Source organism: Rattus norvegicus, chromosome 8, assembly GCF_036323735.1.
Source record: "Rattus norvegicus strain BN/NHsdMcwi chromosome 8, GRCr8, whole genome shotgun sequence".
NCBI lineage: Eukaryota > Metazoa > Chordata > Mammalia > Rodentia > Muridae > Rattus > Rattus norvegicus.
Window position 1 is genome coordinate 98,178,967 of NC_086026.1, and position 26,993 is coordinate 98,205,959.

The 26,993-nt window shown below is 42.8% G+C and overlaps 2 protein-coding genes across 16 annotated transcripts in view; one reads left to right on the forward strand and one right to left on the reverse strand.

Moving 5' to 3' along the window:
- Nt5e (5' nucleotidase, ecto) overlaps positions 1-16,680 on the forward strand; it is a 44,722-nt gene extending 28,042 nt beyond the window's left edge. Inside the window, exons 3-9 of one of the 2 annotated variants that reach the window (NM_021576.2) lie at positions 302-490; positions 8,618-8,815; positions 9,874-10,028; positions 11,018-11,123; positions 11,915-12,064; positions 13,494-13,694; positions 14,605-15,828. In NM_021576.2, coding sequence (NP_067587.2) covers positions 302-490; positions 8,618-8,815; positions 9,874-10,028; positions 11,018-11,123; positions 11,915-12,064; positions 13,494-13,694; positions 14,605-14,768 — 1,163 coding nt within the window. In that variant the 3' untranslated portion in view covers positions 14,769-15,828. Of the gene's footprint in view, positions 1-301; positions 491-8,617; positions 8,816-9,873; positions 10,029-11,017; positions 11,124-11,914; positions 12,065-13,493; positions 13,695-14,604 lie in introns of both variants that reach the window. The other variant, XM_063266046.1, reaches the window with a different exon arrangement.
- The window catches only part of Snx14 (sorting nexin 14), a 224,519-nt gene that overhangs the window by 125,198 nt on the left and 72,328 nt on the right, over positions 1-26,993 (reverse strand). For 4 of the 14 annotated variants that reach the window (XR_010053969.1, XR_010053967.1, XR_010053968.1 and 1 more), the window contains exons 26-30: positions 26,495-26,590; positions 25,394-25,485; positions 24,737-24,793; positions 20,400-20,562; positions 1-10,059 (exon numbers count right to left, since the gene is read on the reverse strand). The exon at positions 1-10,059 is cut by the window's left edge. Coding sequence is in view for 7 of the 14 variants with exons in the window: in XM_063265564.1 (XP_063121634.1) it covers positions 20,488-20,562; positions 24,737-24,793; positions 25,394-25,485; positions 26,495-26,590 (320 nt within the window). In the remaining 7 variants the exon portion in view is untranslated. Of the gene's footprint in view, positions 10,060-15,719; positions 20,563-22,042; positions 22,231-24,736; positions 24,794-25,393; positions 25,486-26,494; positions 26,591-26,993 lie in introns of those variants that run through there. The other 10 variants (XM_063265566.1, XM_063265565.1, XM_039081536.2 and 7 more) reach the window with 5 other exon arrangements.

The following is a 26,993-nucleotide window of genomic DNA, read 5'->3' on the forward strand; positions in this document are numbered from 1 at the left end:
AGTTAACATATATATGTTTCTGTATATGTATGTATGTATGTATGTATGTATGTATAATTTGTATGTACCATCTACAACCTTAACCCAATGCAATACTGGGTAAGTGCAACCAAGGACATTGGTTTACATTTTTCTTGACTGACAAGACTTCCGTATCAGATGTATTCATACATTGTGCTGTTAGTAAGTGAGGAGCTTTAACAAGAAATCATGCTTTCTTGTTAAAAGCTATCTAAGTGTTGCTATATAAGTAGTGCAATGAAATTCTTTTAATATCCATTTTATTAATTTTCCTCCTTAGGGACAAATTTAGTCTTCGAAGATGAAGTCACTGCGTTGCAGCCTGAAGTGGATAAACTAAAAACTCTAAACGTGAACAAGATCATTGCCCTGGGACACTCTGGTTTCGAGATGGATAAACTCATTGCCCAGAAGGTGAGAGGCGTGGACGTCGTGGTGGGAGGACACACCAACACCTTTCTCTACACAGGTAATTGTCTCGCTGCACTCTGCAGGCCAGGATGTTCATTTAGTGTGCAGTATACAATGTATATGCTATAATATGCAATATACATATAATCTGCCTTGGATGAGGCTGGGTAATCTTACTCGGAGACGTTCCGAGAATTCATTAATTTCATGATTAAAAGCCAATGCTACACGCGTATAGCACACATAGTAAAATGAAAACATTACTGATCGCTAGACAAAGGTCAGTTGGTGGTAAGAATTTTTTAAAGATAAATATATTTTTAAGATGTTTTCAGTGGTTCTTGGACCTGAATCCAGGCCTTGCTCTATTTTAAGCATCTATATCCCTGGCCTTTGGTTTTCTAAGACAGAGTCTCACTATCTCGCTCAGATTAGCCCCAGTCTTGTGATTCTCTCGCCTCTACCTCTCAGGAATGGTAGGATTATAAACGTGCACCTCTACATCTGGCTTGGAAAGTTTCTTCTTCTTCTTCTTCTTCTTCTTCTTCTTCTTCTTCTTCTTCTTCTTCTTCTTCTTCTTCTTCTTCTTCATCTTCTTCTTCTTCTTCTCCTCCTCCTCCTTCTCCTCCTCTCCTTCCCCCTCCTTCTCCTTCCCCTCCCCCCTCCTCCCCTCCTCCTCTTCTTCCCCTTCTTCTTCACTACTATTGTTATTTTCATAGAACTTCTTAGAATGTTAAGTACTGAATACATGTTATATTTGGAATGAGAATATTGAGTCAAAAGTCCTCATTGCTAACTCACTTGAATGACCTTGAACAGGCAGGTCACCTGACCCCCTCTGGGTACATTGGCTTCCTAACAAGGAGTCTATCACAGTGTTGAATGAAGATTAAGAGTCTGGGAACAGTTGACCTCACTGGCTGACTTCACTGGTTTGGCCTCAAGTGAACATCCCCTTGGCTCTTCACAACACAACACAGGAGAGAATCGGGAAAGGGAAAGAACATGACAGGGAGGCCAGGGGTGTGTGGTGGCCCTCCCGTTACAACCACTCCCTCTCACAGAACTGACTGTGGGCTCAAGAGAACTAATCTCTTCCAAGTGGAGGTTGCTGGCTCATCACCTCACATTAAACACCCCTCGAAGGTTCCACTGTACCTGTGTCACCACAGAGAGGACTAATAAGCTGCTAGCACACGAACACAGAAGGGACAAGCCACATCCAAGTCACAGCAGTTTCAGGAGGGTCCACAGACTTGCCTGCTCTTAGTGCCGTTCTACGGCAGCTCTGTGGATAGGACCTGTTCAAAGGCTTTGTAGCTTTTCTCCAAGGAGTATTAGAAGTCTACAATGCACAGCAGGAGCGAGCTGGCACTCCTGCCGCTTCCTCCTCTACGTTGGCTGTGAGCCACAGTAAGCATGACATTTAACAAGAGGATCTAATGGGTACGCGTGCAAACGTGAGCACTCTCATAGCTGTGTATAAAGTAATCCGAAAATTCCCAAAGCATCCAGAGGATCCTGCTTTGAGGATCCTGCTTTTATTGTTGTTGTTCTGCTGTTTCTTTTCTTGTTATTTTGTTTCATTTCACCTGGAGACAGGACCTCCTGTTATTTGTTTGGAGGGGGGGTGGGGGGGCAGGGGGAGTCTTGTTTTGGTAAAGATTTATTTATTTCATATATGTGAGTACACTGTTGCTGTCTTCAGACACACCAGAAGAGAGCATCAGATCTCCATTACAGATGGTTGTGAGCCACCACGTGGTTGCTGGGAATTGAACTCAGGACCTCTGGAAGAGCAGCCAGTGCTCTTAACCACGGAGCCATCTCTCCAGCCTGTTTGTTTCGTTTTTTATAGAAACAGAGTCACACTTTGCTTTGCAGTTTTGGCTGGCAAGGCCCTTATGTGCTGACTAGGCTAATCTTGACTGTAAGATCCCCCTTCTAACAGTATGACAGGAAGCACTTGCAAAGTGTGAGAGCTGCAGGAATGAGGCCCAGGAGGGAGATGGTGCCTCTGAAGGAGTTGCACTCTGGAGTCACAAAAATGGTCCATGATAAAAAGTAGGGAAGGAAGTTCAAGATGGAGCCTGTGCAGGCATGCCAAAGTACTGCCCAGTCTTTACGACTCTTGAAGAGATTCCTAGGGGCTGCTTCCCATCTGCCTGCCATTTGGTTCTTCTCTTGGATAAGTGCAGACATCAGTTTCTAATCTGCAGTTCTGTAAAGGGCTCAGTACTAGGAATGTGTCACCCCTTCCTTTCTGACATACTGCTTCCTAGGAAAGCAGTCGTGCGCAGAGATTAACTATTAACTATTAACTATTAACTATTAACTACTCTGGGAGATTTTAGGAAGGCTTTGTTTTGGTTTGGTTTGGTTCAGTTTTTTTTAATAGAACAATGTATAATGTCTACTACAATATTATAGTATAAGCTACTATGGTAAAGTGTGGGGGTTCATACAACCTGCCCCTGTCTTTTCCACAGTACCAATGGCTTCCCAGCACCGTCCCATGTCACCAAGTGGTTAGTACCCAGTTTCTTATCTGTGTCTGCACACCAGCTCCTGCCTGCACCCTGTAAGGATTAACTATTTAGTCTGTGCGGACAACAGACTCAGTACCCCAGGCTCACAGAATCCTTTCCAAATATCCTGAATGACTGTCACCTCCACTCACCTCAGCCACTTCAGAACTCCACTCTTGGATCCCCATGTCCCTTCACACTCTCGAATCATTCTGGTTCCTAGAACTTCCTCACTGTGTGTTCCTTTAGAAGTCAAAGACTTCAGCGGTACAGAAGTTTCATGTCTCCTGACTGGTCTGGCTGTTTTCCTATCCTTCTCTCGCTAGCCTGGGTGGCTAACATATGAGAGGCGGCTGTGCACTGTTGCTAAGTGGATGGTAATCAGTACAGCCTCTGTTTGTGAGGCCGTGTCTCACTGTGTAGACCAGGCTGGCTTCAGACTCACAGAGATCCACCTGCCTCTGCCTCCCAACTGCTATCATCAAAGGCATGGACCACCGTGCCAGAGTTTATGCAGCCCTTTGAAAATATTTAGTCAGTTGTTTTTCTAACTTCTTTATTTTCAGTATGATTGATCCTAGTCTAAAGCACACGTTCACTAAATATGGAATTCAAGAACAGAAATTCTGTGAAGATCATAGAATTAAAAATGAATGAGAATTCACAAAAGAATTATACAGTACTGAACTAGAAACTTCTCTGTGTTCTTGACCTCAGGGCAGAGTGGATGCATACCTGCTATGTTAGAGTAACAAGGAAAGAGAGAGATCACTGCTGGTGGTCCTTTCAGTCAGCATGGTATGTGCGTCACCTTTTTAAAGATAAAGAACTTGCTAGGTAGCCAAGGGTGGCTTTGAACTTGTGTCCTCGTGCCTCCCTCTCCTGGACGCTGGTGTCACAGGCATGTGCAACCACATCTAATTTGATACGGTGCTTGGAATCAGGCTCAGGGCTTTGGGCATGCTCAGTAGGCACCGTGCCACAGGCTCAGCCTGGCAGCCACTGTCCAGCCCCTCTCTCCACGGTGTACTTTCAGAACATGCCTGCTGAAAGCTTTTCTGCTCACAACCCCTGTATGCTCAGGATATTTTTATGTAACTGTGGGTATAGGAATATTTTAAATTAGGTGTGCATGTCAAGATTTAACAGATAATGAATCAGAAAATTATTTTATTTTTAAGTTTATTGTTTGCATATGTATTTGACGTGTGCATTTGTAGGTGTGAGTATGTATATTCAAGAGCACATGTGTGGAGGTCAGAGAAAACCCAGAGAGCTGGTTTTCCTTCTTTCTGTTGTGGGTTCATGGGATAGAACTCTGGCTTTTATTTCAAGCATTTTTATCCACTGAGCCATCTCACCAATGAAAGAAACTTACTTTAAAGTAATTCGTTGGTATGTATATATTTTTACCATTTATTAAAGACTACCATTTACTAAAGACTAAAGCAAGTGTGCAAATTAATAAGATGGATCTGCTTACTTTTATGTAAAGACCTAAGTCTTGGCTGAGTATTTGAGACTTCAGCAGCTTCAATGCTTTTTCAGAGTTGATCAATATTGTCACAGTGTGACCACACATGCAGTGCAAAGTGCACATGTGTTCAGAATCAAGGCTACAATGAAGCCTCAGATGCAGTGTGGGTAATCACTCTGAGATCCATCCTGGGCAGGGGTAGAAATTTTGGTCATGGTATGTTCAGAAACCTGCCATTCAGTCACAGTACCCTCCCCTACATGGGGTCATGACCCTCAGCTTAAGAAGCTTCTTTTGAAACATGGACTTCTGGAAATGACATATTCTTTGTAATCATAGATATATAAGAGCTGAGGGTACATGTACAAGACTGGGCTGGAGAGATGGCTCAGTGGTTAAGAGTACTAACTGCTCTTGCAGAGCTCCTGAGTTCAATTTCCCAGCAACCACATGGTGGCTCACAACCATCTGTAACAGGATCTGAAGACAGCTGCTGTGTATTCATATAAATAAAAATAAATAAATCTTTTTTTAAAAAAAGAAGAAGCTTGGTTTTAAGGCAGAGGTGGCACAGGTTAGTAATTCAAGCACTTGGGAGGTAGAAGCAGGAGGATTAGAAGTATAAGGTCATCTTCACCTGGGCTACATGAGAGCATGTCTCAAAAACAAAAAACAGGGCCTAGTGCAGAGATGAACACTTTTAATCCCAGAACTTGGGAAGCAGAAGCAGGCAAGTCTATGAGGCCAGCCTGGTCTACAGTATAAATTCCCTAAATTTAAGTATCTAGGAATAAATAGTGAGACTCCTGCCCCAACGCACGCACGCACGCACGCACGCACGCACGCACGCACGAACAAGCACCAGGAAAAGAAAGGCTGGGCTTTAGATCATCGTGCCTTTCCAAAACAACCCTAACATTTGTCACAGGCACAGTACAGAGACACTCTCCAAGGAACTGTTTCCAGGCACTTGATAAGAACTGGTGACATTCAGGGTTTCCTGTGTGCACTGGAGAACCAGCCAAAGGGCAGAGGTCTGACCAGTGGCCTTGGCAGTGATCTCCCTGGATGTTTCTTAGGTCAGCACAGAGGCTTTCCCCATTCCAGTGACCACTCACTCTCGTCCTTTTAGATAGCCTCTGCCTGGCCGGGCTTCAGCACCCACTTCCTTTTGAGCAAAGCCACATCATGTTGCATGCACGCAGCCATAATCCGAGGCAGCTACTCCTCAAGGGGCTGCTTTCAAAGTTGAAATGAGTCTATTGAAAGCCCAGCTCTGAAAAGAATGACCGTAAATAAATGGATCCAACCCCAAGCAGGGTTGATATAAGGAAAGTTGGTCATCTCCTGAGAACTCACAGCCCCCCATGTCCTGAGCACTGAGTGTGTTACAGGCTGGAAGCTTGGGCTGCCTTAGCTCTGCTGTTTGCTGGTCTTGCGTGCAGGATTGCATTTTTCTTCCCCTGGAATCTGGCTTGGGATTGTGAAAAGGGCTTGGTCCTCTTACAGGCTCAGTTTGTTCCCATCAACACTGTCTATCAATTTACATCATCTCTTTGAGCCCAAGCTTTCTTTAACAAAAACTTATGATAGTGGTGTAGTTTCCTCAAAAAATTTAAAAGAAATGAAAAAAAAAACATAACGGGGATTAAGTGAGGTAGAATATGAGCAGAAGCGGGATTGGAAATGCATGTCCAAGAAAAATTCCCAGCACAGCAAAAGTAATAAACATTTAGGCCTTTGGCTGAATAACGTGGACCGGTGTGGACATTTTGAAGGTCTGGATTATTTTCCCCCTCGCCGGTGGTTTTCTGAGTTGTGAAATGTGTGGAGGAGTGAGGGGGACTCAGTGAAGATGAAGGTGGAGATTAGCGGCCAGCCCTAACTCAGCCACAAAGGAAGCTGAGTTCCTGACAGAGATAACCTTGACGGATCTTTTGTTCTCAGAAAAGGAACATCAAGACCTTTCTGAACTAGAAAGTAGGTGCTCCCTGGCAGAGGGTGCTGATTTTGCAGAGTGCATGCTGAGCTAATTGGGGCATTTGACAGGCCTGGCAGGTTCCTAATCTCTAACATTCTGTTTAAGATATTGCCATGGAAGGGAGAAAAAAAGAAAGAAACCCAAGACTAGAAGTCTGGCTTGCTACTCTCTCTAATTTCCAAGAAAGTGCCGAATGCCAGATTTCTGCAATTTGTTCATCCTTTTTCCACTTGGATGGGATATTCTCTGCCACTCCATGGACAGTTAGGGGAATTACAACTTCCCAAGCATTGCCCGGAAGAGGAAGTCTCCGCAAAGCTAAGAGGAGGCTTCCCTAAATAACTAGTCCCCTGCAGTGCAGGGCAGGGTCTGTCCTGGGCCAAAGAAGCACAGAAGGGGAAGAGGAGGATTAGATTAGTAGCGTTCCTCCTCCCTGTCACGAACGGTGTCTTGAACCATCTGCAAGCACAGTGGGACCCTGGCACTGGAAGCAGCTGTCCTAGCTTGTGTATGGCTGGCGTGTGCTGTGCTTGTGTCCTGCTCTGTTATGACTCTAGAGGTTGACAGGGCCTGGAGTAAGTTCTTCCTAGCATGCCACCTTGGCTTTTCTTAGGTAAATTAAAAGACCCTGAAAGAGACTGGGACAGGAAGACACAAACCTGGTTCTGCTTGTAAGTTCATTAGTGGCCTGTGCCAACCATCTTGCAGATTCTCGGAGAATAACCAACCCAGGGTGGACTGCTCTAGAGGGAAGCAAGGACGTAAGGTCAGGGTCCCACAGCTCTGGTTTCCAGCAGCACCATGTGCCCTTGGGCATCTGCTACAGCAGTCAGTCTTCTCATGTGTAAAGTACACTTGATAATGTGGCCTGCCTCGTGGGAGGCTTGGAGAGATAAATGAAATTATAGTCCCAGCCGGCTCTCAGAACTGACTCATGTGTGAAATGAGCGTGTGCTGAAGTCCTCTGGACCTTTTGTAAGCATCCAGTAGAGTCCTATGTGCTTTATAATCTGATTCTAAACAACCCAAACGATGTCACTTCCACAGACATTCGATATAAATTATGACTCACGTAACAGGTCATACCCATAAGTCCCAGCATTTATGTGGAAGACTAAAGCAGGAGGATCTTAAGATCAAAGCCAGCTTGGAACTACACACAGTATACATCAAGGAGGGGTGAAATGACTTAAATGTACAGGCCAGTGAGTCGCCTCAGCAGGGAAAGATGCCTGCCTCCAAGCCTGAAGACCAGAGTTTGATCCTGGGACCCATACATATGACCTCACCCCACACACAACAAAAATTTAAAAATAAACTCGATTCCTGGAAAGAAGTTAAACATGGCAAGCGATGTGATGCTGGGTATCTTCTGTGGCCACTCTCACCTCAGGCAAACAAGGAGGCCTCTGGGCGATGAACGGCTCCCACGTTCTTCCTGTGGCCCCCCCATGAGATACAGGCCTGCCGAGTGTGACTGATATGAAGAGCTGGGGAGAGAATGTGTTTGCTTGTTGGTCCCCACGGAGGATATAGCTGCTCTAAAACCCCCTAAGAACAACTCCGTCATCCCTTCTTGGTCCTCACTAACAACTACAGGCCCTTGAGTGTGTGCACAAGGTTTCTAGAGAATGCCTTCATCTCTACAGGAAGAGGCATACAGTAAAAATGGTGTACTTACTATGCCTAGCCAGCACACACTGAGGATCTTAAGACACTAAACTGTCTCAACAACCCTGTAGAATGAGAATTGCTAATTCACCCACTTCCGGTCCCCTTGCTATACTGCTTGGCAGATGTTGTAGTGCACACCTGTAACCCTAGCCATTGGGAAGCAGAGGCAGGAGGGTTTTACACAGAGACAGAAGTACACCAAAATGGCTTAGCTTTCATTCAGTCAGGAGGAGCAGAGACAGAGTCTGCATGAAAGAGGGATAATCTTAGCAGGATTCTATTTCTGTATGACCCACATCACATCAGATCACCAGGCACAATGCCCCAGACTTAGAAACAGCTTAGTAAATGCCTACTGAGTAGAGAATGGCATTTGGAGTCAATGGCAAATGTCCATGGGGCTCTGAAAGACCAGCCGTGTACAACAGCAGATGGTGACTCATCAGGTAAATCCGATGTCATTCCGCTGGTGGCCTGCTATATAAGCAAAGGCTGACCTGACCAAATCTGCCTCTTTCATTTCAGGAAATCCACCTTCCAAAGAAGTGCCTGCTGGGAAGTACCCATTCATAGTCACCTCTGACGATGGGCGAAAGGTTCCCGTGGTCCAGGCCTATGCCTTTGGCAAATACCTGGGCTATCTGAAGGTTGAGTTTGATGATAAAGGAAATGTTGTCACTTCCTATGGAAATCCCATTCTTCTGAACAGCACCATTCGTGAAGGTGAGATCTGGGGGGAATCTACCACATGAAAAGTTAGGCAGCCGCTAGACCTTCCATCCCCTTTTCTGTTCGTTTTGTTTCAGGAAATAAATGACTGTGACACTTGTGAAGAATTTAGCTGCTCCCTTGCATTTGCTCTCTTTATTCATAAGGAAGTTTCAAATTCCCAAGTACTCATAATTTTTCCCAAGTCTGCTCAGAGCCCTATCGCTTCTCCTGCTTTGCAAAAGCTTAGTCCTGTGAGGCAAAAGCCACCATCGGCTCCTCTCTAGGGAGGAATAGACAACCAAAGAAAAGCAATTCAACTAGGACAGAGTGGTGCTCAAAATCTGGCCCACCTAACAAGAGGCAGTGACAGTGAGTGTGGTATGCACCTCAGTGTCTTCATTCATGAAACGAGCAAATACTTCTTTTTTTCTGGTTTTGTTTGTTTTGAGGCAGCCTCTCCATATATAGCCTAGGCTGGGTGTATATTATACCCCCATATCTGTCAGGAAGTAAGTACCTTGTGTTTTGAGACTCAGAATAAAAGAACATTGTTATGCCATCTGTTTTCATATGATGCTTGGACCCTCTGTCATGATTCCTTCTACTAGCCCTTTGCTGTTTACAATCATCAGCTCAGAAGGACGGGCAGTGAGGCAGGAGAGTCTGTGCTCACAACCTAGGCTTTTCAGCAGCTGAAGAGGAAGCAAGCTGAGAACCACACCCTCAGCAGACCCTCTGTACTTGTCCCAGCTTTTCAAACCTTATGGCAAGACCGTGGTGTCATCCTAGGTGGGCTGACGGGCTCATCTAGATGTTTGAGTTGGTGTCGAGATGCTCAAAACATCTTTGAGGTAAAATATACCCGGGTATTAATGTCAGAAAAACAAAATAAACATTCCTAAGGGATTTCATAGCCATGACCAAAATGCACAGATGTGACCAATGTGTACTTCCAGCAGGGAAGACTGGCGGGGCTTGATTTCTCTCCAGTGGACCCACTAGGAGATCTGCCTGAATTACAGACAGGCCTTTCCTCTCACTTGCACCTTTTTGATGTCCTTTCTTTCTAGATGCAGCCATCAAAGCAGACATTAACCAGTGGAGGATAAAATTAGATAATTATTCTACACAGGAACTCGGGAGAACCATCGTCTACCTGAATGGCTCCGCTCAGGAGTGCCGCTTCAGAGAGTGCAACATGGGAAACCTGATCTGTGATGCCATGGTGAGACGCCTTCAGGGCAAAGCGGCTGCATCTAGGGAGGGAGGAAAGGAAGATGGAGAGAAGGTACAACAAGGGACAGAATTAGGGACTTTGGTACATTCAGTGTCCAGACAGATGGATGACTGGTTTCATACTGAATAATTTGGCAAGGAGGCTCAAAGAGCTTAGGGGAGTGTCACTTTACTGCTTTACAAAGACGAAAACCTTTTAAAATACGTCTTCCTTAGATGTCCAAATCTGAGGTTTCTCTTTCCATAAGATGATCTGAAGACAGGAAGTGCACCAGATATTGACACAGTACGTCTGCTTGGACCTGACTTGACAGAGCAGGTCTTCCCTGGTTTGTCTTCTTGGCTCTATAAAAAGCATGAGCCTATATAACTTGTACTTCTTTTCCAAGCACAGAAGGAAAATACATAGTTATGATAGAGTAGTGGATTTCTCTAAATTTGAGGCCAGCCTGATTTATACAGCAAGCCCTAGGACACTGAGAGCTACATAGAGAGACTCTGGCTCAAAACAAACAAAGCATGTGTTTTCACATGCTGTAGCTGAACGTGTGCTTTGTAAAAGGAAAGTAAGGATGAAGCTGATTTGATTGCCTATTCCTGGCATAAGGTAGGTAAAGGACAGGCTGGAGCATCCTGTTGTCCTGGAGCAGTCTTGACACCAGCTAGAGAGAGCCTGTTGCTATGTGCCTTAGCTGGGGAATAGGTTTGAGGAGTTGGTCAGGAGTCCTCTGTCCTAAAAGAGTGACATGGGTCTGGTCACAGTATACTTTAGCTTCTGACTGATTGAAGGCTAATAAAAGATAGGTTAATAATTGTTTTATGATTAATGATGTATACAATGAGTTTTAGTGACAGTTGGGAAATCTCTGGGGACATGGGAGTAGGGAAGAATACTTTGTTTTCTCAGTAAAGATAATCAGATTCCTGGAAATGATACCAAGAAAGAAGACCTGAGTAACTAAATTTCCACTCTTGTAGATTAACAACAACCTCAGACACCCAGATGAAATGTTTTGGAACCACGTGTCCATGTGCATTGTAAATGGAGGTGGCATCCGGTCCCCCATTGATGAGAGGAACAATGGTATGCACCTGGCCCCAGCTTCTCTAGCTGTCTCTGGTGTCTCTTCCCCAACTGTGCCCACAGCACCCTCTGCTGCCCACCACGAACCAACATACTGGTCTTATAAGTTTGTGTTAGAGCTATTTAAGCCCAGTGCTTGGACAAATGAATACACACACACACACACACACACACACACACACACACACACACACATATTTCATACAGATGTAGGCACCAAGTAAAACCCATGCTTTCTCTAAATTTCTGGCTTGAAAAGCTATTGCTCCTGTTTTATAAAAAGTATTGAACATTTTTACTTCTGGTAAGAAAAAGATCAATGCATTAGCTTTCTATGCTGGAAGACACACTTTATTTATTTACAGATACCCGAGGTCCTATGATACATTAAAACAAATCCACTAGACAGACACTGAAAGCTCTCCTGCGGTCATCCCTAACATACTGTTATACCGTTTAGTGTAGTCTCCAAGCTCATTTTAGGTAAATAGGGCAGGTGGCTAGAACACACTGCTTGTGTAGAACTATGCAGTGTTTAACCAAGTCCTGGAGATTCAGCCTAAACCAGGAGATCCAAAGCTGAAAACGGTGGACTTGGTCCTTGGAGAGCTCAACCGCCTTGCAGAGTAGTGATCAGCAGGGCAGAAGCTTTCGATTTATTCCCTCCCAAAATTAAACACAGCTGCTGTGACTTCCCTCCCCTTTCTTCCCTCAGCCCAAAGGGAGCTGGTCTCTGGGTAAGCGTATTCTTGAGCTTTTTTTCCTTCCTGCTTCACTTCTAACTACCTAAGGTACCATCACCTGGGAGAACCTGGCTGCTGTGCTGCCCTTTGGAGGGACATTTGACCTTGTCCAATTGAAAGGGTCCACCCTGAAGAAGGCTTTTGAGCACAGTGTGCATCGATATGGCCAGTCCACAGGGGAGTTCCTGCAAGTGGGTGGTAAGTGGCACATCCTACAGGGCACATTGTCCCTCAAGGTGAGGCCATCTCATCTCCCTGCTCACCCCTTCTATGGTTGGGCTGCTTTGGATTTTCTCCCAGTCAACCGCATCTTTCAGTGATGATGGACTCTTGGAGTCACTGAGGTTAGGTTGAGGACAAAGTTCCAAGCCCCTGGCAATGAATTCTTTTGCCAACCTTGATTTGGACACCAGAAAATGTATCTATCCATGGGAGCTGACCTCCCAAACACTAGTCAGATCAGTTGACATGAGGTCTTTCTGTAGGAATCTTACTTGTGGGTGGATGCTTGTAACATTCTTTTTGTTTGTTTGTTTGCTTGTTTTTCGAGACAGGGTTTCTCTGTGTAGTCTTGGCAGTCCTGGAACTCACTCTGTAGACCAGGCTGGCCTTGAACTCAGAGATCTACCTGCCTCTGTCTCTCCAGTCCTGGTATTAAAGGTTTTCACCACCACAACATAGCACATGTAACATTCTTAAGCAAAAACAAAAGCTTTATTCATTATAGTTAACTGCCTGTGACCATATTAGGGTTCAAAGGAACTAAGAGAGAAAAAAGACAATCTGCTCTGATCCTGCTGGGAGGAAGGCAGGGTGCCAACCCCAGTGATCTTACTTAGCCCAGAATGACCTCAAACTCACTATGTAGCCAAAGTTGGCCTTTAACTCTTGATCCTCCTGCCCCCATCTCCCAAATGCTGGTAATATAGTAACGTCCCACTGTGCCTGGCTTCATTCTTTCGAGAGTATTTACTCTGTCAAATTTTATTTAATATTCACTCCTGGCTAAACTCAAACTATGTAGCTCTCAAATGTGTTGCGATCCTCCTGCTCCTGGGTTAGGATTTCCAAGAATGTACCTCATTTTCATTTTAGTTCACGGAACTGAATGCTGGGTGCGGCTGTCTGACAGGAGACCCTGACCTGTGGTCTGTGGGGTAACCCTGACTTAGAGGACATTTTTCCAGGGCAGAGACAAGGACCTGTGGTGTTCTCATGTTCTAGCAAAGTGCTGAGTACGCTTACCTGTGTAAATCACCAAATCCCAAATTGCTACACTCAGTCTTCAGAGCTGTTGCAAATGCTCCATTGCAATGATGCACACATCCCTTAATTTCCAAACCCAGTGAGTCATCACTGGACCAATTAATTCAGGATTATAGAGAGGAAAAATACGGGATTTCTCCCAGCAAAACCACCCTTGCCTTTCTGAGGTCAATTCTCCTGGAGGACTCAAGGATGAAGCTGAGGGGAGGTACACCATCACCAATAGTCCCAATGAAATTCACTAGAACAGTAACTAAAGTAACACAATCTAGTATCCCAGTTCTAGATCTTGGCCAAAAGCCTTTTCATAGGCAAAAGTCCCCTTGGACTCAGCAAAAACATGGTCTCATTTCTCTTCTAGGAATCCATGTGGTGTATGATATTTCCCGAAAGCCCTGGGACAGAGTGGTCCAATTAAAAGTTCTCTGCACCAAGTGTCGAGTGCCCATCTATGAGCCTCTCGAAATGGATAAAGTGTATAAAGTGGTCCTCCCAAGCTATCTGGTCAACGGTGGGGATGGATTCCAAATGATAAAAGATGAATTATTAAAACATGACTCTGGTAAGCACAAGTGTCTCTTCCTCTCCTGTTCCCAAAGGTATTCAGCACAAAAGAACTGGGCAGAGAAGAGCAAGGCAGAAGAGACCGATGCCTTTGTTGCTGGTTCCCTCCTGCTTTTGCTAACAACCGCACAGCACTGGCAAGCATCATGCCATCCCTTCCCCAGTACACATGATCCCATTTATCCAACTCCAGGGAAGACACACTTATTAGAGATAGGGTCTCTCTAGGTAATCATGGCTGGCCTGGAGCTTACTATGAAGATCAGGCCAGCCTGGAACTCAGAGAGATTCTCCTGCCTCTGCTTCCCAAGCATTGGGATTAAAGGTGTGTGCTGTCACACCTGGTCCATGATTATTTTAACAGTAATCTACTGTGTATTAACAGTGCCAGGTATTAATAGCTTCAATTATGAATCCACATGGCATGATTTAAATAATAAGATTCTTTGGGTCATTGTGGATCTGTCTCAGCAAGTCTTATCTCTTTATCCACCTTCTTCTGGAAGAAACCTTCAGTGTCCCATCAACAAGTATGTGAAGATGTTGAACAGACAGCATGAGAAAGAAAGCCACCTTTATTTCTCAACTAAGTCTTGGCCCAGGTCCCCAGTGCCCTGGGCTCTAGTCTATTACAGCTGTGATGCCAACAGCCTCTTAGAAGCCTTAGGGCAGAGGAAATGTGCTGCTCCCTGTTGCCCAGTGCTGAAGCTCGTGTCGAGAACATAGCGCCATCAAATTCTTTGAACTTAAAACTACCAGCATTTTTGTCTTCTAAGATGCTTTACCCCTGGAATCAAGAGAGATGTCTTCTCTTTTTCAACTCCAACAACTTTAGAGACTTAATTTCTCTTATTGTTAATAGATCTTTTTTTTTCTAGAGTAGAATAATATATGTTTTCTTTTTCCAGGTGACCAAGATATCAGTGTGGTTTCTGAATACATCTCAAAAATGAAAGTAATTTACCCAGCAGTTGAAGGACGGATCAAGTTCTCTGCAGCAAGTCATTACCAAGGAAGCTTTCCTTTAATAATTCTTTCCTTTTGGGCAGTGATCCTTGTTTTGTACCAATAACAGGAAGTCTTGTCCTTGGTGTCAAACTGCATTTTTCTTCCAGTGATATTCAAATCTGCCTCTGGAAAGCTGGCTTTGTGATGGTGCTCATCATCCTCAAGGCTCCAGGCAGATGCTCTTCACAAGGAAGAGACTGTAATATCATTTGTTGGGACCAGCAACTCAATGAGCAGAGAGTCAAAGTGAACCAACAGGGTCCTTCTGGAAGGTAGTGGGTAGGGGAAACATCTGGGTGTAGTTTGCACATCCACATAACACATCTGGCTACCACTGAGCCTCAAAAATAATTTTTCCCTTTCTATTCATTTCTAATCCATCAAACAACTGATGTTTACATAGAACTTTATCATTGCCAGTTCTGGTGGCACATGCCCGTGGTCACAGAACTTGGGAGGGAGGAGAGGATGGCTGCAAGTTCTAGGCCAGCCTGACCTATGTAGAGTTTCAAGCCAGTTAGCTAGACATCAAGACTCACACAAACAAACAAAACCATTATAATTTACAAGTAGATTTCTGTAGACAAGTATTGTGATGTTAATCAGAAAGGGTTGACTTGTTCAAGGCCATAAATCTCTAAACAATACATCTAGGACCTGAACCCAAGTCTTTTTACCTCAAGTCCAATACTCTCTCCTACAGTCAAGTCTCCTCTCTTCCTGCCAATGGCCCCAGATGACAAATCTCTGTTTCAGCCCTCCATACTATCCTTTCTTTTGGGCTCCTATTGTCTCTCAAGTTTGAGAGAGTAACTACTGGACAGGACATGTGCCTTTGATGAGTCACAGACAAACTGTATAAAGCAGATAATGGGTTAGTCCAGGGAATGCAAAAGGCAGTCAGGGACAGTGGAGAAAGGGAAAGGAGAATGTGACCAGGACTGATACATTATAGAAGAGAGAATGGGTATTTAGATGTGTTACACAAACACTAGTTAAGAAGCAGGGCATAGGGGCTGGGGATTTAGCTCAGTGGTAGAGCGCTTACCTAGGAAGCGCAAGGCCCTGGGTTCGGTCCCCAGCTCCGAAAAAAAGAACCAAAAAAAAAAAAAAAAAAAAAAAAAAAGAAGCAGGGCATGACTCCAAAGCAGAACACTGGTTCTTGTTAACTCCTGTGTGATTCCAAAAGTCCTGCCTCTCTCCTTCCTTCTTCCTCACATGGGAGGTGCACCAGAGGTCTCCCTAAAATAAACTGTAATTCTAAACCTGATCTGTCCTGTCCAAGATGCCAATATAGCTCTTGTTCTAGTCACACCATGTACATTACGGGAAAATCCAGTGTTCTGGAAGGCAAGAGTGATTTTAAGAAGTGGTATACATAAATGTTTGAAGTCACTGAGACTCAAAGCCCAAGCAACCACTGTAAGACATACTCCAGTCAAGATATGAGAGGACCAGCAGGACAGGGAGCCCTATGGGATGCCCAAGAGATACCCAGACTGATGAAATTATCTATGCCCACAGAACGGCAGACAAGACAGTCCTGTGTCCAAGTGAGCACGGTTAGCACTGTAACAGAAATTAAGAAACCTTAACTACCAACCAGCAGCTAGATGTTTAGACAGGGAACATGTTTGTTTCCTAGTGTTTACAAATATTAAATACTCTTGACATCTTAAAATTTCCAATCCTTTTATGAAGTTTGTTGCAGTGAAACAATGCCTTCAGTTCTTTGAATGTATGGATCAGTTATAAACACAAATGTCAATAGGACTGTAAAAGATAAAGGTGCATATGAGGTATATTTTTTATGCTTGGTCAGTAAATGAGGAGAAATCTTATTATAGCGTAATTTTTAAAGAACATTTTATAATTTTTCTAAGTATGTGTATATGTATATTTTATGCAGCAGTACTGAGAAATGACTTTGGACTACTTTGTAATTGTAAATTCCGGACAATAAAGCTGAAGACATATTCCTGTCTTTGGTCTTACTTCTCTTAAACACTGTACCCACCGGGAATACAGCAAGGGCGATTTTTCACCAGGATCATTCGTCTTGGTCATAAACACATTCTCATCTGGTAACCCTTCCCTTCTCTCACTTCAAAATTGAGAAGAAAAATTCATACAATTTTTTTAAGCAGGAGAAAAAAGTCTTTTCTCTCTTTTCTTCTTTTAAAGGAAATCTCAACTTTTCTTTATCTAGTCTTGCTTTACTCCTCAGTGAAAATTGACCAGTCTCTAGATAAAACACTAGAGATGGGGTTATTTAAACCTGAGATTCCAGACATGACTGTAGAATAAGGTCACGACAAACCAGGTAAATACAATCAACACCAGTCTTTGTTAACTTCCTTGAACTTTTGCTTAAATGTGTGCTACTGTTCTGTACTAAACTTAAGTGGCATCCAAATTTTCTTGCTCAACCTAAAACCATACTTAATATTTTTGTATCAGCTAACAAAATTTGGATTATTTATGGTGTATAACATGTTTTAAAATGTGTACCAATACTGTGAAATGGCTGTGCCAAGCTGATTATCAATGCCTTCTCTGTGCTTGCTTTTAATTTCTCAGTGGCTACATTTCTACAAGAGTCCCTTTTCCCCTTCCTCCATTGTCATCCCTCTCTGGTATTCCCTTTGTCTTCTTAATATACCTCTCTACTGACATAATTTAGAAATCTAAAATATAATCCTGGGCTGAAGAGCCATCTCAGTGGCTAAGAGTATCTGATACTTTTGCCGAGGACCCAGGTTCAATTCCCAGCACCCACAATTCCCAGCTTACAGCCGTATGGGATTTAGCAGCATGCTCTGTCCTCTAAGAGCACCAGACATACAAGTGGTACACAGACAAATATGCGGTCAAAACACCCACAAACATAAAAATAATCAATACATTACAATTATGATGGTACACAATCACTTATCTATAGTCAGCGGGAGGCATACACTTCAGTGTGCCAACATTTCTCTCACTTTGGCAGTTAACTATACAAAAACTGAGAGATTACCACAGGCCACATTCCTGCCTCCAAATTCCTGTCTACTCTGTCTCATCAGCGTCTTCCCATAACAGATCTTCTGTCTACCACATCCTTTGTGCCTGGTACTGCTGGGGCACAAACAGGAAGCACAGGGATGAGTAAGACATAGCTCTGTGTCCACAGCTCAGCAAAGTGACAGAAAACGACATTAATCCTAAAAACAGAAACTCAAGCTTCTGTCTAGCCATTATCTCTTCCTGTCCCTAGGAGGCATTGCCACTCTTACGTTGGTAGATTCTGTGCCTTGTAGTAGGACAGCTAGTGTCCAAACCCCGAGCCACAGAAGGGGATATCCAACCTACTGATGACCACAGTCCCATTCATCTTGATTGAAGCTATTGGTCCACGGATAAGAATGCTAACCAAACCAAGACAGTAAGAAGCCTGCAGTGACCATTTTTACTCATACGTAAATGTAAGACAAGCTTTTCCCTGCCGTCTATACAGTGATTGCACAGTTGTCTAACCTGTCTCCCCTACATGAAGGTATGAAGCTGAGACAATGATGTGGAGAACCTCTATGATTCGGCTGTTACCAGCCCTCTGGCTGGATTACATAAGGACACACTCTGTACTCCCTCTAACACAACAACTCTGCTCTGGTTCTGCCACCCAGAACCCAAACTACAATTAGGAGAAAACAACAAAACGCTCCCCTGAACACACTCATAAGAGGGCTTGAGGAGTCAAACATGCACATCCTAAATGCACACTCTAAAGCCGCTCAAACTCATCGGGGACAATTACACCAATTCCCTTTCTGTACTACTAAAACGTATCAGAAAAGCTAGAAAATCAACCAAATTAGTCACACAGTGCTTGTAGCTCATTCCCTTGCGGATTTAATTTCAATGTCTCTCGTTTTACAAGGTTTTTGTGCTATCTTTTAAATCCGGGGCTGGCGCGTTCACTCAGCTGTTAAAAGCAGTGGTTGCTCCTGCAGAGGACGGGGTTCAGTTTCCAGCACTCATATGGTAGCTCACAAGCATCTGTAACTCCAGCCCCAGGAGATCCACTGCCCTCTTCAGACACCAGGCGTGCACATTGTGCACATACACATAAATCTTAAAAAACATGGTACATCTACACAATGGAGTACTACTCAGCCTTCAAAAACAATGACCTCGCAAAATTCATAGGCAAGTGGATAGAACTAGAAAATGTCATGCTGAGTGAGGTTACTCAATCACAGAAAAACACATGGTGTGCACTCACTGATAAGTGGATATTAGCCCCAAAGCTCAAATTACCCAAGATACAATCCACAGAGCACATGAAGCTCAAGAGGAAGGATGACCAAAGTGTGGATGCTTCATTCCTTCTTAAAAGGGGGATATACAAAAATAGCAATATGGAGACAACATTTGGAGAAGAGACTTAAGGAAAGGCCATTCAGAGCCTGCCCCACCTGGGGAATCCAGCTCATATCTATAGTCACCAAACCTAGACAATATTGATGAAGTGCATGCTGACAGGAGCCTGATATAGCTGTCTCCTGAGAGGCTCAGCCAGAGCATGACAAATACAGAGGTGAATGCTAGCAGCAAACCATTGAACTGAGAACAGGGTCCCCATTGGAGGAGTTACAGAAAGGATTGAAGGAGCTGAAGGGCTAGCAACCCCATAAGAACAACAATACCAACCAACAAGAGCTCCCAGGAACTAAACCACTATCCAAAGAATACATATGGCCAGATCCATGGCTCCAGGTGCACATGTAGCAGAGGATGGCCCTATTTGACATCAACGGGAGGGGAGGCCCTTGGTCCTGCCAAAGCTGGACTCCCCAGTTTAGAGGAATGACAGGGCAGGGAGGCAGAAAGGAGGAGTGGATAGGGGGAAACACCCTCACAGAAGGAAGGGGAGGGGAGATGGGATAGGGGGCTTATGGACAGGAAACTGGGAAAGGGAATAATATTTGAAATGTAAATTTAAAAATCCAATAAAAAATAAAATTAAAAAAAGGAAACAAAAAAATTTTAATTAAATCTTTTCAAGTGTGGATGCTAGCAATAATATATGTAAACAAATATATGTGGGTACAGTTTAATGTGTAAAAAAGAGAACAGGAAAGGCTAAGTATTAGGGGCCGGGAAAGGATTTAAGACAGGCAAGAGAAGGGCGTTATGAGAGCAGATATAAAGTCAGTGTTTCTTAAGTCTAACTTTGTCAAACGTTCCATTTCTGGTGCTAGATGAGCACATGGAGATATACTTGGTGCTGAAGTGTACGATCCAGCCTGAAGCGCCACAGCTGCTGCTCCCAGTGTCCACCTTATCTGTGCCCAGGTTCACTGAGCTACGACCTTGGGTCCGGTTAGTCTCAGTAGGTGTCTTTCTTTGCAACATTTTTATAATAAAGTATATTTAAAGAACTGTTTAAATGAAGTCTTTTGAAATATGATGGCTCATGCATATTAATTCCAGTACTCTCGAGTTCAAGGGCAGCCTTGGGCTATGTAGCAAGTTCTAGTCTATCCTGGACTTCATCTTAAAACTCTGTCTCAAAACCCAAAGCATGCTGGGGATTTAGCTCAGTGGTAGAGCGCTTACCTAGGAAGCGCAAGGCCCTGGGTTCGGTCCCCAGAAAAAAAAAAAAAAAAAGAACCAAAACCCCAAAGCATAAGCCATCCTAATAAAGTACCTTGGCGACCTCCTTTTCCAATGGTGAGCTGTTAGGACTTGCCTTCGTTTTCTGCATGCTGCCCTGGGCCATGACACGCATGTTGAGGTCAGAGGACAACTTGGAGGAGTCTGTTCTCTTCTTCCACCATGTGGGCTCCAGGGATCAAACTCAGGTCACCAGGCTAAGCAGCAAATGACTTCATTAACAACGCAATCTTCTCAGGCTCTCCGTTACTTTTCATGAGGCCATCAATTCTGTTGCAATATGGTCCCAGCCAAATGACTCTTTTAACCTAGGTTTCCTCCTGAAAGGCTCTGTCTCCAAATAGAGTCAATATGGGACTTACAGTTTTAACACAGAAATTTGGGGAAGACATAATTCAGACCATAACAATGAGTGAGACCTACTTACTGAAAATGTGATATATAATATATATAAATGTTATATATATATATGAATAAATAAGTTATTCATATTCTAAAAAGGGAAAGAAATGACAATGCAATTCCTACATCTGCAAGATGTTTTGTAGCATCATATTGCATTTCCATGGTAACTGTTGCCTTGTCTTCTAGGTGATGATGTTAGGCCACAGAGAACTATAAAGGTGGAAGTTACACTTGACTCTCTCTGGTCTTTATGCCCTTGTTACTATTGAAAACAAAGCATTTGTTTCCTAAAGTAGCCAGTCTGGGCCCCTAGTGTATTTCAAATGCTTTACTGTGTCCATTCTCCCCCATCTGTTTTCATGTGTGTCTCAATGTGTGAGCTTCATGAAGAACATGTTTTAAATGTGTTACTAGGAACAGAATTACAAGAAGGAGCTATCTGGTTGGAAGAATACTGTAAAGTTAATACTAGCTGTTAAATCCTTTGAATGGTCTAAGGCTATCTTTTATGTGCTCTAATTTAAATACAGGTACAAGATCTTAAAATTGTTGAAAGGAAACATTTAATCTTTGTTTATGGACTTGGTAAAAATATTCAATTTTATAATAAAAGGTATAAACAGATTATGTCCATTGCTGTTAACGGACTATATATGTATGATTTCAGATGTGGTCATCATTAGATTAAATGAGTGTGTCTTGCTAAGTGCTGTCAAAGAATGTGCTGTGTGCATATGCACATGAATCAGCTAGACACACAAAGGGGAGTCTTTGAACCTTGGCCCACTGCTCCTTCACACTAACTGCAATTGCATTTGAAGCAAAAGAAAACAAAGATTGTTGGCCTTACTTGTTTGCTTTCATTCAAAACAACAACACAGAGCTGGGGAAATGGCTCAGTAAATAAAGTGCTTGACATGCAAGAATGATCACCAGAGTTTGAATCCCCAGTGTCTACATAAAAATCAAAGGGCGTGTAAGCAAGCCTATAATCCCAGCACTCAGGAGGGCATGAGCAGCAAATCCAAAAGCTCCAGGGGCAGCAAAGAGAGCAAAGTAGACAGTAATAGAGAAGACACCCAGTATCGCCCTCAGGTCTCCAAACAAACACGCACACATGGGCAAGAGCATCCACACACATGTATTCAAACACACATGAACACATGCATACTGCACATACAGAGAGGAAGAGAGAGACCCAAAAAACCCTAGCAATAAGTGGTATACGTTCTAGTAAAATCAAGATAGTAAATACAAAACAAAAAGCCATAATACCTAAATCACTTTTTATTGCTATTAGTTTGTAAGTCTTTATTAAAACAAAAAATATATTTCAAACACTAGAGTACATGATATTTATAAAAATATACAAAGTGTAAAGTACATTCCATTATACTGGTATGTTATTCTATAGCAAGTGTTTACATCCAGGATGCCGTGGAGGTAGCTTCCTTTTGTACCTAAAGTAAGAGTAAATCCATTTAATAGGAGACAATAGCACGGGGTTCATTCCTAATTCCCTAACAGCTCTACTACAGTAATACTCTAGATGAAAGTACACACACGCACACACACACACACACACACACACACACACACACACACACACACAGAGAGAGAGAGAGAGAGAGAGAGAGAGAGAGAGATCCAAACCCTTCCTGGCACATGCAGCAATTAATAGCACTGTTTTGTCACTGCAAAACCTCAGAGCTAAAAGCTTTCTGGTATTCATTCCAATGCAATTTAACATAAAATTCCTAACGTTTCCACCCTCCTTTAAAAATACATTTGATATTACTAGAATGTGAAAACTTACAATCAGTAGATGAACAGCCCAAATATGGTTTCCCTACTCTACAAAAGTGAGTTTTCACTACAATGCCACAACCTTGACCAGTAGTTTTTGGTTTTGTTTTTCATCTACCTAAAGGGATTAGTCAAAAGGTAAAGGAGCTGGAGAGACGGTTCAGCAGTTAACAGTTCCTGCTGTGTAATTATGAGAACTAGAGTTCTGATCCCATCACCCCTGTGACAAACCAAACACCGAGCTTGTAACCACAGTTCACCACAGCTCCTAAGACAACAGACAGGAGGAGAACTGCTATGACTTTTATATTTCCTCCTGTGCATTCAGACACACACACACACACACACACAGAGACACACACACACACACACACAGAGACACACACACACACACACACAGAGACACACACACACACACACACACAGAGACACACACACATGCTGACAGATATATATACATACACACATCTTTAGAGAGAGAAATGGTTGCATGGCTGCCCACCATAACTGGACAGTAAGTCCTACTGATGAAGATACCACACACTTCTGAGGACAGTCCACAGAGAACTCAATGCGGAACTAACTAGGAAACCTCTTCCCTGCTGGCTGGGTTTCAGAGTTCCAGTGGCTGCTAGGGAAGAAGAGCAGTCAGTGGGGAACCAGCAATACTGAACCCTGCATGCAACAATATGAACCTGCCCGGCAAGACAGGCCCTCAGGCCCTCAGCAGCAAGACTGCTATGGGTCTAAAAACCTTTTCTGATTTGATTTGAGGGCTGCTCCCAGGCAGGAACTCGTGCCTGAATCTATAAATCTGGTGGAGAAGTCATAGGCCCCAGGAGGGAGCCTGGTACTGTTGCTAAACAGCCTTGTTGTGGAAGTGCCTTCTAAGTATTTGTACCATAGATTAGCCCTGCTCTCACGCTACTCTTCGCTGTGGGCAGTGGTTACAGCATAGACTCCTCAATGGTCAGTGTGCTGACAGTGTGTGACTGTGAAAGTTTAGCCCTAAATGGGACATTCGTATCAACGCCCACAGGAAACATCTAGAAAGAGGGGATGTCAAAGATGGGGAAGAGTGCTATAATGTGCTGTAAACATGTCATAAACTCACAGTGTCTGTGGGCACCTGTACAAGATAAAAACAGTCAGACAGAGCTCTGGGTTCAATCCTTAGTGTCTCAAACAAACAAACAAACAAATAACAGCCTGAGTCCAGTCCCTGACGCCCACATAGTAGAAGGAGAGAACCAACCCTGCAAGTTTTCCTGTGAGCTTCACACTTGCATTGTGGTGTGTTTATACATGTATTCACATTTGTGCACACATACACAGTCAATCATCAATTAGAAAAAAACTTAAAAAAAAAATAAAGAACAAACAGCAGAACTTCCAGGATACATGTGGGAAGGGCTTAAGAACTCCTGAGAAACTACTGGCAGTTGACGGCTGTCTGAGAGGAGAGAGAGAGTGGTCCTTTGTAAGAGGGTAGCCGCTGGTACACTGCTCAGGCCCCCAAGGATGCCCACATACCCATGCACACAAAGTTCTCACTCATTGGGTTACTTTAAAGGAAAGGAAACTGGGCGGAAGGTTATTGAGAGGGGATTCAGAGGGAATTAAAGGTAGATGGATAAGCACATGGTATATATGCATGAAATGTTAGAACAAAATTTTAAATATTCAGAAAAAAGAAAACCTCAATATCCTCAATATTACAGACAGTAAGAACACTATGGTCTAACTCCAACTCATTTTGTGTTCTTGGACTCATAGATCCATGTTGAGAAAACATTCAAGTCTCTGATTTACACAGCAGATAATGTTGCAGCTGATTATCTGAACAGGTAGGCTCGTTTTGATGATAAGATTAGTCACACATTCAGTTGAAAGCACAGTAAAGGGCCCTTATTTATCTGCTTATAATGAGAAACAGAGGACTTCAAGGCAGAGGCTGTCCTGAGTCTGCTACATCAAATCTACCTCAAATCTACTCCATGTCTGGACATGTTGGATGAGAACAATACACAAAGCCACTTGTGTCAAGTTATTCAGTTTTCAAATGGTGGCAGTCACAATGGTTTACTAATATTTTTGTCTCTAATTAAATGTCCATATACTTCTCAAAGAAGAATGAATAAATTACTACTTTCCAGTTACCTTATTCAGCTCTGGAAACAGCTCCTGTATCACAATGTCCAACAAAACATAGGTCAGCTGCAGCACAAAGACATGTGACAAAATGTAAGGTACTAGACAGTAAAAATTACGGGCACAGCTTCCAGGACTATGGTAAATCTCTATGTAAGACGGCGGGACTGTAATGGCCACGGAACACAAGCAGCACAGAGGTGTCTTTAATACCACCAACAATGCTCTACCCTGAGATGCATAGAAGGGACCTTTATGAATAAAAAACTTGCATTATTATGCTTTGCCCATTCTATGTAAGTTTTTCAACAAATTTTAGATAAATAAGTATGAAATTGATATTACATTAACATTTCAACAAAATTTATATAGCGGCAATATACATAAAAATGTTAACTGGTTATTCTATGACTTGAATTACCAAAATGTTTACACTATGTCATAAACTTTCTATATATCCAAAATTTTCTAGTAGGAAGATAAATTAACTTTAAACAACCCTGTATGCCACACAGAAGAAAGATAACCGGCAAAAACAGTACACATAGATTTCCTACCTGAATGTTTAGCTTAGTTCAGTGGTAAGCTAGATTCCGAGTAGTGACTCATACAGGTAACAACCGACATCCTGCTGCCCAGTAACCACACCGACACTGGCCTCCTTACCTGCTTGTTGAGCACTGGCTGCTGCAAGCCATCAAACAGAAGTCTGATGCTTTCATACTTGGTTTCTTCACCAATACACTTGACGATCAGATCTAGACAGGAAAGACAGATGAAAGAGCTCACAATGACTCACCACCAACCGCCTCAAGTAAAAAGGCCTCCCGTTTGCAGAGACCATGTAAAAGCTCCAAGTCAGTATTTTTCAAACCAGTTTCTACAAGAACCTCCTAGAAATAAGTCTTATGGTCAAGTAAAATAAGTAGTTATTATTAATCCACCTTTCAGAAGTTCACATTGCACAGAATCATACTGTATCATACAAACCAACCACCTCTGAGCGATAAAAGACTTATAAAACATGTTTTATTACACATGAGGGTAAAACAAAACCAATTTTTAAACTATTTACTTTTAATTATGTGTTGTGTTTGTGAAGAGAGGTGTGCACATGAGTGCAAGTGCCCACAGAGGCCAGAAGAGGTGCTAAGAGTTTCTGGAGGTGGAGTGATAGGCAATTGTAAACCACCTAATGTGCTTTTCTCTGCAAGAACAGCATGTATTCAACTACTGAGCCATTCCTCAGCAACCCAAGCCAAAGGATTCAAACCCCTCCAAATATGTTTGTGTACTTATGTGCATACATATAGAAATACACAGAACAAATGTCTACGACCAGATGCAGTGGACATCTGCAACCTCATCATTTCAGAAGCAAAAGCAAGGTCAACTTGGCCTACACAGTACATTCCAAGCCAGCCAGGGTCACACAGCAGACCCTGTCTTGTTTGTTTGTTTGTAAACAAAAACAAAACAAGTCCAAAACCTCTAATTATTGTGTGAATAGAAATAGATTTGTCTTAAATTTTAGGGGTGAGCCAAGTGTAAAGGCTCCTACATGTAAATACCAGCACCAAAAACACTGAAGCAAGACAACTGTTGCAAGTTCGAGGCTAGTCTGTGCTATAGCTCAAGAATCTATCTCAGACAAACAAAATATTAGTATTATCAATAAAAAAACCAAATCACAATTAGTTTCAATACTTATACTGCAACTTCAAAGGGTGCCAATTTATATAAAATAGAGTTATTTAAATATTATACCTGGAATGTAATTCATCATTTCTTCAAAAGTTTGTTTTGCTCCTTTTTGCTTATCTTGCAGAGAGCGAGGTTCAGTATTTTCACAAAATATAGCATCTAAAAATGAGTACAGGAAATTTATACAATTATTTTCCAATTTATACACAAGTATATATCCTAGTAGTAGAAAACTGATTAATTCATAATAGTCCCAAATAATATAAAATACCTCAGTGTGACTTTAACCAAGCAAGTGAAAGATCTGTATGATAAGAACTTCAAGCCTCTGGAGAAAGAAATTGAAGAAGATCTCAGAAGATGGAAAGATCTCCCATGCTCATGGATTGACAGGATTAATATAGTAAAAATGGCCATTTTACCAAAAGCGATCTACAGATTCAATGCAATCCCCATCAAAATTCCAATCAAATTCTTCAGAGAGTTAGAACAATTTGCAAATTCATCTGGAATAACAAAAAACCCAAGATAGCTAAAACTATCCTCAACAATAAAAGGACTT